Below are 13,179 nucleotides of genomic sequence, written 5' to 3' on the forward strand. Positions count from 1 at the left end.
AGGGATCTGCCTTGGTTGCTCGCTCCTGGAGCTGGCTCTTTGTCTTGCTCCAAAAGCCCAGGAGGTTACAGACAGACAGAGCTGCAAGGCTGTGCTCCCGTGGCCTGGGGGACCAAGCCTCCGGCTGATGCAAATCATTCACTGAAAATAGAAAAAGAGATATCGGGCTTGATAGCCACTCTCTGCTCTCCTGGACTCAGTTGCTGGAGCTTTTAGAAAGCTCCGTGGAAGCCTGCCAAAGCCTGGGGCATGTGTTGCAGTGACCTCATCCCAGCGAGGTCTGCAGCTCCCCGGGGATGACTTACAAGCAACGTTTGTCCTTACTGTTTGAAGAAAAAGCCTTCAGCGAAAGCATTGTTTATTATGAGAAGGAATTTGATTTTTAGCAAAGAAAAAAAAATTTCTTCTGCCTTGCTGCTCTATATATTTATTTTGTAAAGAAGGAATTCACCCAGCCCATGGCCTGTCTCGTGGGGGGATTCCAACCAAATGGAGCCAGAGAAAGGACAGGCTGAAGGACGGGGTGAGAGCGTGGAGGAGACCCCGTCGATCCCTCCACCTTCCTCGTAGCCTGGACTCTGCAGATGTGCCTGCACGGCTGCACTCAGGCATATTCGTGTTTCTAGGGCTATTTTAAACAGCAAGAAATGTGGTGCAATTGTTCCTGCTTTTGCACCTTTACCCAGGGATCTGAATTCCCATCGCAAGCGTTGATTTACTCGGTGACGCCCCGCTGGGTAGATGGATGTTACACAAGTGGGGAAGGCTGTCTTTTTTCTTGTGAAAATTTTCAAAGAAAATGCTTCTCTTCAAAAATGCTTTGTCAAAAACTACCAATTTTCCCAAAGGGATGGTAAGAACCAGTTAAAAGGGAGTAAAATGTTAATTTTAAATTACTTTTTTTTTTTTCCCCACAGCAAAGCAGTAATTTAAATTGGATATGAAATGAAGTTATAAATATTTCAGGTTCACATACTGTTTCAATGCTGGTGTTACAAAACATTTGAAAAATGCCTTAGCTTATAGAAGTGTTCAGTTTGAGATCTCCTTCAAAGAAATCAGACCCAGTTCCTGAAATTAACATTTCGCTGCAAAATAATGGCACTGAGTTATGCTCTATATCCCAGGGAAACATTCCTTACAAAAGATTTCCATTGTTTTCATTTAGCACTGGGGAAACTGAGCAATAGAGACGGTGCCTTCCAACTGTTCTACATAAATGTTTGATAGCCTCAGAGTGGTAATTTTAAATAGTCTGTAACTGATTATTCTTTTTTAATGAGTCCAAGCTGCATTTCTGGCATAAATTATACCCACAGTTGGCAAAAAGTAGCGTGTCGTTCTTTATTACCTCTTGTAGGAGGTGAGATAGGTTCTGGCAAGGTGAACTTGGGTTAAGTGGTGTAGACAAAGCCAGGGCAGCATCCCCGGTCAGCACAGCACCCCGCGTGCTGGAAAAGGGGAAATTACGAGGTTTTGTGTGCTGGCTCGGCTGAACCAGAAATATTTGAACCCATTTACTTCAATGTCGCAGCCCTTCCAGCCGAATTCCATGCAGCACGTGGGTGAAGGCAGATGTCCACAGCAACCATGAAGCGTTCCTCCTCTTACATCCTAGACACACTAATTAGGAAAGTTAAAAATGTCTACAGGGATATTTTGAGGAAGCTGTTTGCAAGTGGAATAGTGTGGCTCAGTGTAAGAGCATGTGTAATGGCATGGATCCCACCCGTGAACTCCCCAAGGGGTTTGCGGCTTGGAGTTGTCAGGAATGACCATCCATTAGCTAAAGGGGTTCCTGATCTCCATGCCAACCAGCCAAACATGGAAACTGGGAATGAGGTCTATTCCTGTTACACTTCCTCTTCGGAGCGCATCTGGGGCCTGTGTTGGCTGTAGGGTTGAGTAGGTAAGACTCACTGTAGCCCCAACCTGGCTCTGCAGCATCTGCAAAGGTTCCCACTCCAGGCTTGGTGGTGCTTCGAAGCCGTACGTGGGGGGAGATGAGGGTTTGAAAACAAAGAGCGTAGCAAGGAGTCAGATTTCTTGTGGTTAATGCAAACACGTTGACACTTCAACTCCCGATTCCTTGGTGCCTTTCGCAATTTGAGTGCTCTCACTCTTTGCTGGCTGCTCAAGACAAGTAGGCATGAATAGTAACCGAACTCTGCGGCGATAAGAAATCTACAGACTGGATGCGCTGAGCACAGTCTGCTTTGAAATTAAGGGGGCAAGAAAGAAAAATCAGATCAGTGCAGGGATGAGGCTGATGAGAGATGCTGGGAGAGAAGCTGATGTCACAGAATCACAGAATCACAGAATCAACCAGATTGGAAGAGCCCTCTGGGATCATCAAGTCCAACCATTGCCCTGACACCACCATGTCGACTAGACCATGGCACTAAGTGCCATGTCCAGTCTGTCCCATGTTACTGTTTGCAAAACTCTATTTGGAGAGGTTAAGTCAGGCAGTGAGCTGATGTGTTTTTTGCAGCTACAAGTGATTGGTAAAGGCCCAGATATGTATGGTCCTGCTGTGTTAAAAGTCTCTTCTGTAGAGGTGAAAAAATTCTGGCTGATTCCCAAAACAAAGCCTGATCCAGTATTTCATGCAATCTCTTCAATGAGAACTTTACCTGCAGATGGAAAGGTGGAACTCGTCCATGTCCTACCACTGGACACTGGTATTGTAAGGCCGAGTGAGCTTGAAAGAGGGACTAGGAAGAAATCTCAGCTTTCAGGGAGGAAGGCTCCTCAGCTCTGTTTTTCTAAGAAATGGACCAGCAAAGACCAAACTTCTGAAGGACACCTACCTGCGACAGGGTTCCTGGAAGATGGGATCTCATACATAGACTGTAAAAGGGTTTAGACATCTCCTAAGAGTGCATATTTCCTTAACAAAATTTGATTGGTGCCTCATTAAAAATTTAATAATTTGACCATTAAAATTAGCAACAGCTGGGAGCTGGAATGCAGCCAGCCTTTCTGGACTCCAGACTGTAATTCCCTTGGCTTCATTCCCTCCAAAGAAGTAATCTACATATGAAAATCTATTTTTGTCAATTATTTGTTTAAAAGGGGGTGTTCTCCTTACCATCGCGCTTTCATTATCAACCTCAAGGAATTCTTGCCGCGGTGCATCCAGCGAGACGACGTGGGAGGTGCGAGTTTGCCCCTTTCCCCTCTGTAGAGTGCTGCCGTGCGTCGATTTTGGGTTATACATTCATGTGATCTGATTTTCTAAGTCAGAGCCTTTTGTAGGTCCACACCACAATGACACCAGCCGCATGTTCTTCTCCACACTCCTTTTGACTAGGGAAGGGGGAAAGCAAGCCCTCTTTATTAGAGGTTTCTGCATTGTCCTCGGGTTAACGAGGCTTCAGAATAGCACGTAAAATGTTTCGCTGTAAGTGCAGAGGCACTGCCACGTTCACCCAGAGCTCTGGCCCACCTGAGCACTCTTATCTAACACACGCTCCAGCTGCAGTGATGCTGCAGCACAACACTGAACCAAAACCAACTCTAAAATTTACCTGCCTGGAAGGCTTAGAGAGTGGTACAAGGGTGGATTGAGGGCTGCTGCCTGGGATGAGCTTGTGCCTCAAAGCTCTGGCAGTGTCCATAAGCTAGTGTCTGGGGAACAGTATAGGAACAGGGCCATCCTCTATGATCTTCCTCTGTAAGACAAGAAACAAGACAAGGGGCAACAGGCACAAACTGAAACACGGGAAGTTCTGTCTGAATATGAGGAAAAACTTCTTTACTGTGAGGGTGCCAGAGCACCTGGACAGGCTGCCCAGGGAGGGTGGGGAGTCTCCTTCTCTGGAGATATTCAAACCCGCCTGGACACGACCCTGTGCAATGTGCTCTGGGTGACCCTGCTTGGGCAGGGGTTGGACTGGATGGTCTCCAGAGGTGTCTTCCAACCCCAATCACTCTGGGATTCTGTGACTTTCCTGGGCTCCAGGCACCTGTAGCTCACAATCTTTGACAGTTCACAACATCCTCTGTTAGAAGATTTCCCCTTAACTTATATGTTGCCTGAAGAACTACTTTCCTCAATTTCTCTTGAGCCAGCATCACTTCTTATCTGCCTGTGATACTTCCTAGTCCTGGCTTTGCAAGTCTGTTCCTCCTTAGGCCACTCATGACTTTGTACCCTGCTGTCAGGTCTTCCTCCAGGTGTTTCTTTTTCAGGCTGATCACTGCTAACCAGTGCAGCTGTTCCTCATATATAAACCCTTCCACAGCTTTGATCCTCCTTGCTGCCCTTTCCTCATCCTTTCCCAGTTCTGCTAGCTGCTCTCTCAGGTGGGGGCTAGGACTGCGAGCACCCCTCAGGATGGAAGCGAACTGTGAGTTTAGTGATGATGCTCTCTCTTTCGTTCTTTAGTCCTCTCCTACTACTTTAGGACAGTCTGTTAGCTTTTTTTGTCTTTACTGAGTTGATCACTCCATTGATATAGAATCACAAAGCACTTTCTTTCATAGTTCTTTGGGTCTGATCATTGAGAAGATTTAAATTGTTCACTGCTGTGGATATAAAGAGCTGTCCTTGGTCTTTTCCTCAAGGTTGAACATTTGAGCCAGAGCCTCTCAGTTTTCTAAAAAAAGACAATGAGTGAGAAAACAACTCAAATTTTGTTGATTTCTTTTCTAGGAATAAAGTAGAACAAACTAAAGCATTAAACTTGGCATGGCAGGAGACATTAATGAGGACCATGTGCTTTGGTACCTTGTTAAAATTTGGGTCACAAAGAAGATGATTATTTGGTAACTCACCCTTGCAAACATAGTAGGTATTTCTGTTCTGATTTCCAAATAAAGGCATTTTTATGAGATCATCTCACCTTTATACCAATGTAACTTCATTTCATTGCCCCTTTTTTCTCAGATCCCTCTTGCTGTTTACCTCTCGGTGACATCCACAGACTAAACTTCTTTTGACACCTCTATCAGTATTAGTTTTTAAGTATGACTGTGCTCTCAGCTGCTCAAGAAATACAAATCAGAGGGAGCATTAAGCTGGAAATAAGCAGTTATTGTGCTAATTGGCTCTTTCCCAGAGATAGAGGAGGATTTTTTGTGTGGTTTCCACATAGCTAATGCTTGCCCTTATGCCAGATGAGACAATTATAACATGGAGGAACCTCACACAGTAATTACTCAGCACAAGCAAGAGCAGTGAGGAAGGCTCATCAACACAGGCATTGTCAGTCTAAAACCTGCTGTAATTACCAGCATTTCCAGATAATCTTTTACAGCTGAGGATAAAGCCACTCCTTCAGGGTTTCATGCAAATGTAGGTTCTACCAATGTGGTTATAATACAAACGTACCTTGTGGGAGAAAGCTTTCTGTCTCAAACCGTCTGTTTAATGGTTTTCCTTGGTTTTTATTCTTTGTGCACGTGTCAGGATTTCAATAGAAGGGAGCTGATTGCAAAGATCATGTGTGGAAAGACTTGTATGTGACCCTTCTCAGCAAGGGTCATTAGCCATTGGAAGGGGCTGCCCAGGGAGGTGGTGGAGTCACCATCTCTGGAGGTCTTTAAAAAAAAGACTGGACATGGCACTTAGTGCCACGGTCTTGTTGACATGGTGGTGTCAGGGCAATGGTTGGACTCGATGATCCCAGAGGGCTCTTCCAACCTGATCGATTCTGTGATTCTGTGAGAACTTGCAGGCCAAGAAATGGAGCTTTGCTTTGTTGAGTGTCTATATTATACTAAGATATTTCTGGAAACAGGACTGTTAACCTCTAGATGTAGGTGTCAGTGCTGCCCATGGCTCACGATTTAGGTATAACCACCCTCCACACAAGTTTCTTGTTGCTTCACATGTCAAATCCAAATGTTTCACTGCAAAGACAGCTGTGGGCTAACCTGTGTACTGGTGCAGGGACTTGGGTTCACAGTCAATTACTAATTACTGGGCACTCCAACATCACAATTCTCTAAGCAACTTTGCAAATCTTAGCCAGACTATCTGCAATAACAGCTGTTTGACCAACACCTAACTTCCTTAGAGAGTTAATGTGGAATTTTCTGGTCTGACACTAACATGGTTAAAGGTCCTTTTTCCAGCCACAGATCAAACACTTGCATGCAATGGTCTATTCCCAGCAGAAGGAAAAAAACCCTCTTGTTTAAGAATTTTGTTTCCTGATGAATGCCTGCTGTGCTAATATCCCTAATCAAGGGTCATGAGAGCCCAGACAGTGGCAAAACCACACTCCTTAGTGCAAACAAGCCCTTCAAAACCTTTTTGGTTTTAAGGTATAGGAGGATCCTGGTTGGGAATGGGAAACAGGCTGGTTGTTTCTGCAGCATCTGGGTTTTACAGATCTAGTTAATATTACCAGGGGACCTTTAAGAGTTAAACCGAAGAAATTAATCACAATGATGTGTATTACTGCAGGAGGCTGCCTTTACAGAGACTGCCAGCGAGCGTAGACATCCCTTTGCAGGATTTACAGTAGACATTATGGGGAAAGGTTTGGGAATTCTCTCCCAGAAAGTTTTGTGGGTGAGATGTAGGACTCTTCTTCTGCAAGCCAAGTAGAAGTGATCTGACAGCAAGACATCGCCATCATCCTCTCTATTTATGTTATATGGACTGGCAGGCCCTAAGACTGTCCATGAGAGGTGCTTGTACCACGTCATCTCCATATGCATCTTTGCCCCTAACTAAAATGAAGTTTGATTGCTTTGCTGACCCCAGCAGTTCCACAGAACCGGTGAACTTGCAGCCCTCAAATTGCCTCTTTGCCTGACTTCATATTTTGAGTTCATTTTAGGGTCAGTACTTAAAGAGAGTGACTCAAAACATAGTATAAGTGTAGCTCAGGGGATGAGCCTGAGGGAGACCAGGAAGAGCTGGCTTGGAGAACCTCTAGATGATTACGTGAAACATACAGCAGAAAGAAGGTCACCAATACTAGTACTGATCTCCAGCTTGGTCTTAAATTTTGGTGCTTTTCATGATTGCGGATTTTTTTTTTTCCAGACTTGTTGACTTTGCACTCAAATGGCTGTGCTGGTGGGAAGGGGAATAGGGACTCTGTGTTAGACAGAAAACCTTGTGTTTGGGTCTCGATCTAACCTGTGGATGTTTTTCTTCTCCCTCAGACTATCGTACTGGTCCCTGCTTTAGCCAAGTAAATAACCAGATGTGCCAGGGCCAACTCAGTGGGATCGTCTGCACCAAGACCATGTGTTGTGCCACCATTGGACGGGCCTGGGGTCACCCATGTGAGATGTGCCCTGCCCAGCCTCACCCCTGCCGCCGAGGTTTCATTCCCAACATTCGTACTGGAGCCTGCCAAGGTAAAAGCCATGAACCTCTAAGAGGATGTTCCCTTATCCATTCTGATGTGCACTGAAAGGGCAAGTGAGGAATGACTGTAGATGAGAGGAGCCCCAAGAGAGAACAGCTATCTGTGTAAGCTTTGCTGAATCCACCATTGTATGTCACAGAGCATCACAATGGACCTTGGGTCTCCCATGGGATCATGTAAGATCATCTTAGCTCAATTAAATATTCTGGCCATGCTGTGGTTCTCAGGTGACATCCTCCATCCCACAAGATGTAGTGAATCAGGTTAATGTTTCTTCAGGCTTAAAAATAAGTTGCTCATTGAGCCTTCAATACACCCTCATTCTGTGGTGCTGCTATTGTTGGAGCTTCTGTCGCAGCACTGGAACATGATCAGCACTTGTATCAGGTGACTGATAGAGCATGCTGGTCCTAGCAGCAAGTACTGAGGCCTTCCTGAGGCGCTTTGGAAAGCACAGTGTCCCTTCAGCGATGAGGAAACCATGGCTGCAGGATGAGCCTTCCAGGGACGAGGCCGAAGAGCAAAACCTCACAGTCCATAAGTTCCCCTCTCTGCCCTGCAGCTGGTGTTGCTCTCTGAAGGCTGCAGGAGGACATCCCACCAAAGCAATTCTCCTCCCCAACTCAGCTACCAGCCTGGAATGAACCATGAGGGAGTAGACACATTGATATTTGCTGTGGAAAACATTACTATATTTTTGCCTCCCTGTTGCTTGTGTAGATAAGCCAGCAATATCTTTATGTCCATCTTCTGTCCTTCACCTTCTCTCTACTATAATCCAATGGGTAATTGCATCAGGAAATGTAAATCCACCTACTTGGAGCAAAGCTGCTTCTTTCTCACAGCACTCCCACCATGCTGGGACTGAACATCTGTTGCAATGGCTGCAATTTCTAACGTCTTTGCTCTTCTTCCTGTAGATGTGGATGAATGTCAAGCCATTCCTGGCCTCTGTCAAGGTGGTAACTGCATCAACACAGTGGGTTCTTACGAGTGCAAATGCCCCGCGGGACACAAGCAGAGTGAGACCAGCCACAGATGTGAAGGTAAGACTGCAGACTCCTGCACGCCTTCACCAGACTGCTCAGCACTGGGTTCCCAGACACACTCTGAGAGCACAAGGGCATTTAAAAACTGGAGAATCTATCTGCTCACAGGGCATCTCCAAGGCTGGCAAGTGTGGAGCACAGGCAAGGATTAGGTGCAGTCGGTATGTTTAACTCTCACAGTGCCACCAATCTGAGCCCTCTTCATGCTATTTTGAGAGTCTGGCTCCAGTTCCTTAAGGTCCAGTCTCAGCATCTCCTTTATCGCTGCTCGGCATCCCCCTGAGAGGTGTGCAGACCCCCATGGGAAGGACACACTCTCCCCAGGCATTTTGTAGCAGTTCTCATGGGCCAGACCATACCTTGCCAGGCAGTCTTCACCCCTCAGAAGTAGGGGAGTAAACATTTGTTGTATTTTTCCAAACATCTGGCAAATGAAAAGGAAAACAGCATTAAACTTTTCCTGCCTTGGTTGTTAAAGTTCTTTCCTGCATGCCCTAGTGGAACACTGTTGGCCTGTGTTTGCTGTTTTAGGGATAAATTGTGTTTGTTGGGCTGGTGTGACTGCGTCCCACCTAGCTGGGCTTGAGGAAGGCTTTCCAAGGCTCTGTTGTAACCAAGACAGGGATGATGAATGTGTTAGAATCCAGACATTTAACCTGGAATTTGTTTCCAGGTGGCAAAGTTACACAGAGAGAGCACTTAAAGCAGTCAGCATCACAGCAACCCACCCCCATGGTACCATGAGTTTGACAGCATACGTTGTCTCGGGGGTTTCTCCCAACAGTCTTTTCTCAGGGAAAGGAACATCACTGCTTCCAGGTGACTGTTCCCATACCCCACCCTCCTGCAATCCAGACATTTTCCTTGCTAGGATAATTCTAGTAGTCTCTGTGTCAGTGCATGCCATGTGACCTGGGTTCAGCCCTTCAGAAAAACTTTTCCAAAGTGAGACACCAGCTACAGAGGTTAATCCTTCGGTGGGGGATGGACGTTCTTTTATGTTGAGAAGACATCTGTGTCTGTGGATCTTCCTTGGCAGGATGCCACGAGACTTTCTAAAATTTTAACAGCAGGGCTTCTTGCAGTGCTCTGGCATCCAAGGGCTTGGAATTGGTAGAATCCAAAACAGCCTTTTTACATGCATCTCGGGTGAAGAACCAGTTCCCCATACCCAGTGATGTCCTGGCCAGTGGGCTAAGGCTGGACTGCACTAGAACCATGGGCCTAACCTCAGGACACAAAAAGTTGTTCTTGCCTTCATCTGCCTCACCCGTGCTGGCTGGGGACCGGGCAAAGCACATATGAAATCAGTTTAGCTGGAATCTCCTATATACCAAGATTAAAAACAATCCATTGTCTGAATCTGTCATCCAGATGTGAGGGGCCTCTGCGTGGGTCCCTGCTTCCCAGAACGCCTGCAAAAGCAGCATGATGCAGCCATAAACAGCTTCCTTTCACCCTCCTTCCTGAACAGCCATAAAGAGCCATCCCCAGCATCTACGGTGTCTGTTCCATCACTTATCTTACCTCGATTGCTAAGGAGACCACCAAAAGAGGATGCTTTCCTTTGGTATGATTTACTGACCTAGGGAATGTCGGTGAGAATGACATAAACATGAGGGATGCTCTAAACTGACAGGGTTGAGATTGTTTTTGAGGGCTTGTTTGCCAGATGTGAATCACCAGCACATCCCCACCAGGCAGGTGAAGAGGATGCCTTTGTCTGGGTTATCACCATTCCCCTCTAGTACACGTACTCCATGAGTCACTAAAACTATATGAATAAGGGAATAGAGAGCCAGGATCTTGTAAGGGTTCATCTGCTGCTAAACCTTTATAAACACAGGAAGATCTGGGCCCTGTCTCAGAGTTTGCTCCATGCTTCGATACATCAGGAGCAAACTGGTACAGCTGATAAGCACCAAATTCCTGATTTGCTGAAATTGTACTGCCAAAGTAGCTGTACCAGTCCAAGGGACCTCCTCACTCAACCGAGGGTTTTAATCAAAATAACGACCACAGGCATAAGAGGATATTTTCTTTATCTGGGTGTGCTCCAAGCCTAAAATCTCAAAGCTGCAGGAGTTCCCTTGGTGAGTCTGTTTGTGCTAACTTTACAGCTGGGGCAAGCAGTGATTTCTCAGCTTGCACTGAGACTGTCTTGCTTTAGGAAGAGGAGATGGTTTCCTCTTGTTTTCAGATTCTTTATCCAAGCCTAGCATACAGGAAATATTAAAACTAGCTTAAATGTCTATGTTAAATACTTCCCGAGTTCCCAGGAGCTTGTATTTTCTGTTTAGAAGATTCCTCCTGGGGAATGAAGTCAGCAGATGGGATTGTGTTTGAGCCAAAGGTCAGAGCCCGTGTCACCGAGTCTGCTGATTAATGATGTCTCCCTCATTAACGCAGCAGCATGTACCACTAATCTTCTTTGGGCTGTTTATTGGTGGGAATGGGCAGGAGTAGAGATAATGTTGTTCGTTTCCCATAGTGATACTTATCTCTTAACACAAATGGCACCTGGAATCAAGGCTCCATTTTCAGCCCCTGAATCCCTGAAGAATAAAGATGCTTTTCTTATGCAAGATCTTCTGTGCTGATAGTAGAGGCCAGCTCAGGCCCTGGTCTCCCAGGTATGCGAGGGGGCTGCAGCTGGATACACTGAATGAATTTCAGTCAACCCCAGATGGAAAACTATGTCCTTTTTCTATCTGCAAAATGTGAAAACACGCACATGACATCGAGTTTGGATTTGAACCTAAATATCCTCCAAGTTCAGGGTTGCTCAGTTCCACAGTTGTTTCTGCAGCTCATCTCTAATGAATGTGACACTTTCAAATAGTGGCTTATTTTATGCCTTTGTTCATTGTATTGTGAGGGAGCTTGAGGGATCAAGAGTTCCTGAGCTTGGGGCTGTGCAATATATAATGAGAAATTTCTGGCACAGGGAGTTGCCTGCTCACTTTCTGAAAGATATAAGCAGTTCATGAAACCCAGCAGTGATGGGGGGTGGACTGAGGGTGGGGAAGAGGAAGGCTGCTTTGCAAGTGCCAAAGGATTGTGTTCGTGTTGTGTTTGTAGAAAAAGATGAGCAAGGAGGGCAGATGTTGTCAGCTTGTGGCTAAATTGACTGATACTAGGGGGAAACTGGGAAAGAGCAGGTTCTGTTGAGGTTTGTAGGGGAAGAAGTGTGTGAACTCTGAGAGAAGGGCTTGCTTATACCCAGCTGACTTCTTAACACTGCTGGAAGAAAAGAATTGTTGAGGAGGATGCAAGAAAGCACTCCTGGCAATAATGGTGCGAAATGCAGAAAGGAAACATCAAAGCTGAAATCAGATGCATCTTCCTGCTACAAAGACCTTTATCAATAAATCACAGGGAAGTGGGGGGAGTGTTACACAGAGTGACATTTTTAAATTATCCTGGAAGCAACCGTAAAAATTACACTTAAGGGAACAATTCCACGGCATGTTCTTAAGGGTGGAATCACTGACTGAATAAAGCTTTTCCTTCCATAATTTCAGCAGTTCTCTGCCAATAATTTAACTGCTTTCCTTAAGAGCCCTTCCTCTGCTGCGTAACAAAACGCTAAGCCAGCTCCGTTATCAGTGAAGTATGTAATGCCCCTACCTCACCCAGGATGCTTTCCAATGCCCCAAAAGGAATAAGTGTCTTGCATCCAAAATTGTTCCAGGATGATAACATACAAGATACAAAAAAGTACATGGAGAAACACCAGGCAAGGGAGGGAAAGGCACTGCATGCTTTGTGCAACAGGCTCTGTTCAAATCCATCCAGGGCAGATCCTTCTTGATGGTCTTTGGCATCTCCAGGAGACAGATTCTGCCAAGGGTGAACAGATCCTTTAACTACAAATCTCACCTCTTTTTACTCGCCCTTTCTATTTAGCACTTGTAGGGTAATGGGTTAGATGCTACTTATGTCCCTAGGGGCTAGTCTTTTGTCACCACCACGCAAAATTCCAAATTTCCTAATGAAGACAAGGGTCTATTTTTCACTCTGTTGAATCTCATTCATGTTTCTGACTCGGAGGGAGCTTTCCTTCATTTTCCATGAGCAGAGTGGGTAGGCTGGCCCACTTTCCTTACGAATGGAACACGATAGCCATTTTATTAGCGTGTTTTCAATTTTCTTACAAAATGTCTACAGAAGAGCTCATTGTTTGGATCCATTAAAAGCTCATTTCCATGGATTTGGTGTGGTTTGGAGACTTCCATTACTCTCCTCTGTGGTTTCTTTGTGCTTTCTGGAAGGGAAGGTCTGAGAGTCCCGTGAGCTGCACGAGAGAGGACTGATGAGGCATGACCTCTGCTACGTGACACAGAGATGTTTTCTCCATCAAGTCCTGGGTTTTTTTTAGCAGATGGAAAAGTTGGGGTTTCAACATGTCTGTGGGCACCCGAGTTGGATGGGCTTTGCAGACTGCAACTCTCTTTCTGAAGCTCTGTAGCCTTTGGCTTCCAGCATTTTCAGCCTCAATGATCAGGCCAACTCCAACCCAGCAAGTTGGAGACCAGATCCAAAATCAACGTTTGCATTGAATCCTGCCATTGTCTGAAGAGCAGAGTGTGCAGAATATTGCTTTAATTTTTAACAGAGAGTTGGAAAAGTCGTGAAGTAGCCAGGTTGGAGTTGGAAGAATTCCCTCCCCAGAGCTGGCAGCTGGGTGTTAATGAGAGGTGTACATATCCATCCCACTGTGTCAAGCTCTCCATGGACTCCAGCTCTGAATGAATCAAAACTATGAGACACTTTACCAAGAGAAAATAATG

General features: G+C 45.6%; 1 protein-coding gene across 1 annotated transcript in view; it reads left to right on the top strand.

Moving 5' to 3' along the window:
• LOC137674743 (fibrillin-2-like) overlaps positions 1–13,179 on the top strand; it is a 99,270-nt gene that overhangs the window by 30,375 nt on the left and 55,716 nt on the right. The window contains exons 6-7 of the mRNA XM_068420418.1: positions 7,129–7,326; positions 8,258–8,383. Of these exons, the coding sequence (XP_068276519.1) occupies positions 7,129–7,326; positions 8,258–8,383 (324 nt within the window). The remainder of the gene's footprint in view (positions 1–7,128; positions 7,327–8,257; positions 8,384–13,179) is intronic.

The sequence above is a fragment of the Nyctibius grandis genome, chromosome 31, assembly GCF_013368605.1.
Source record: "Nyctibius grandis isolate bNycGra1 chromosome 31, bNycGra1.pri, whole genome shotgun sequence".
NCBI lineage: Eukaryota > Metazoa > Chordata > Aves > Nyctibiiformes > Nyctibiidae > Nyctibius > Nyctibius grandis.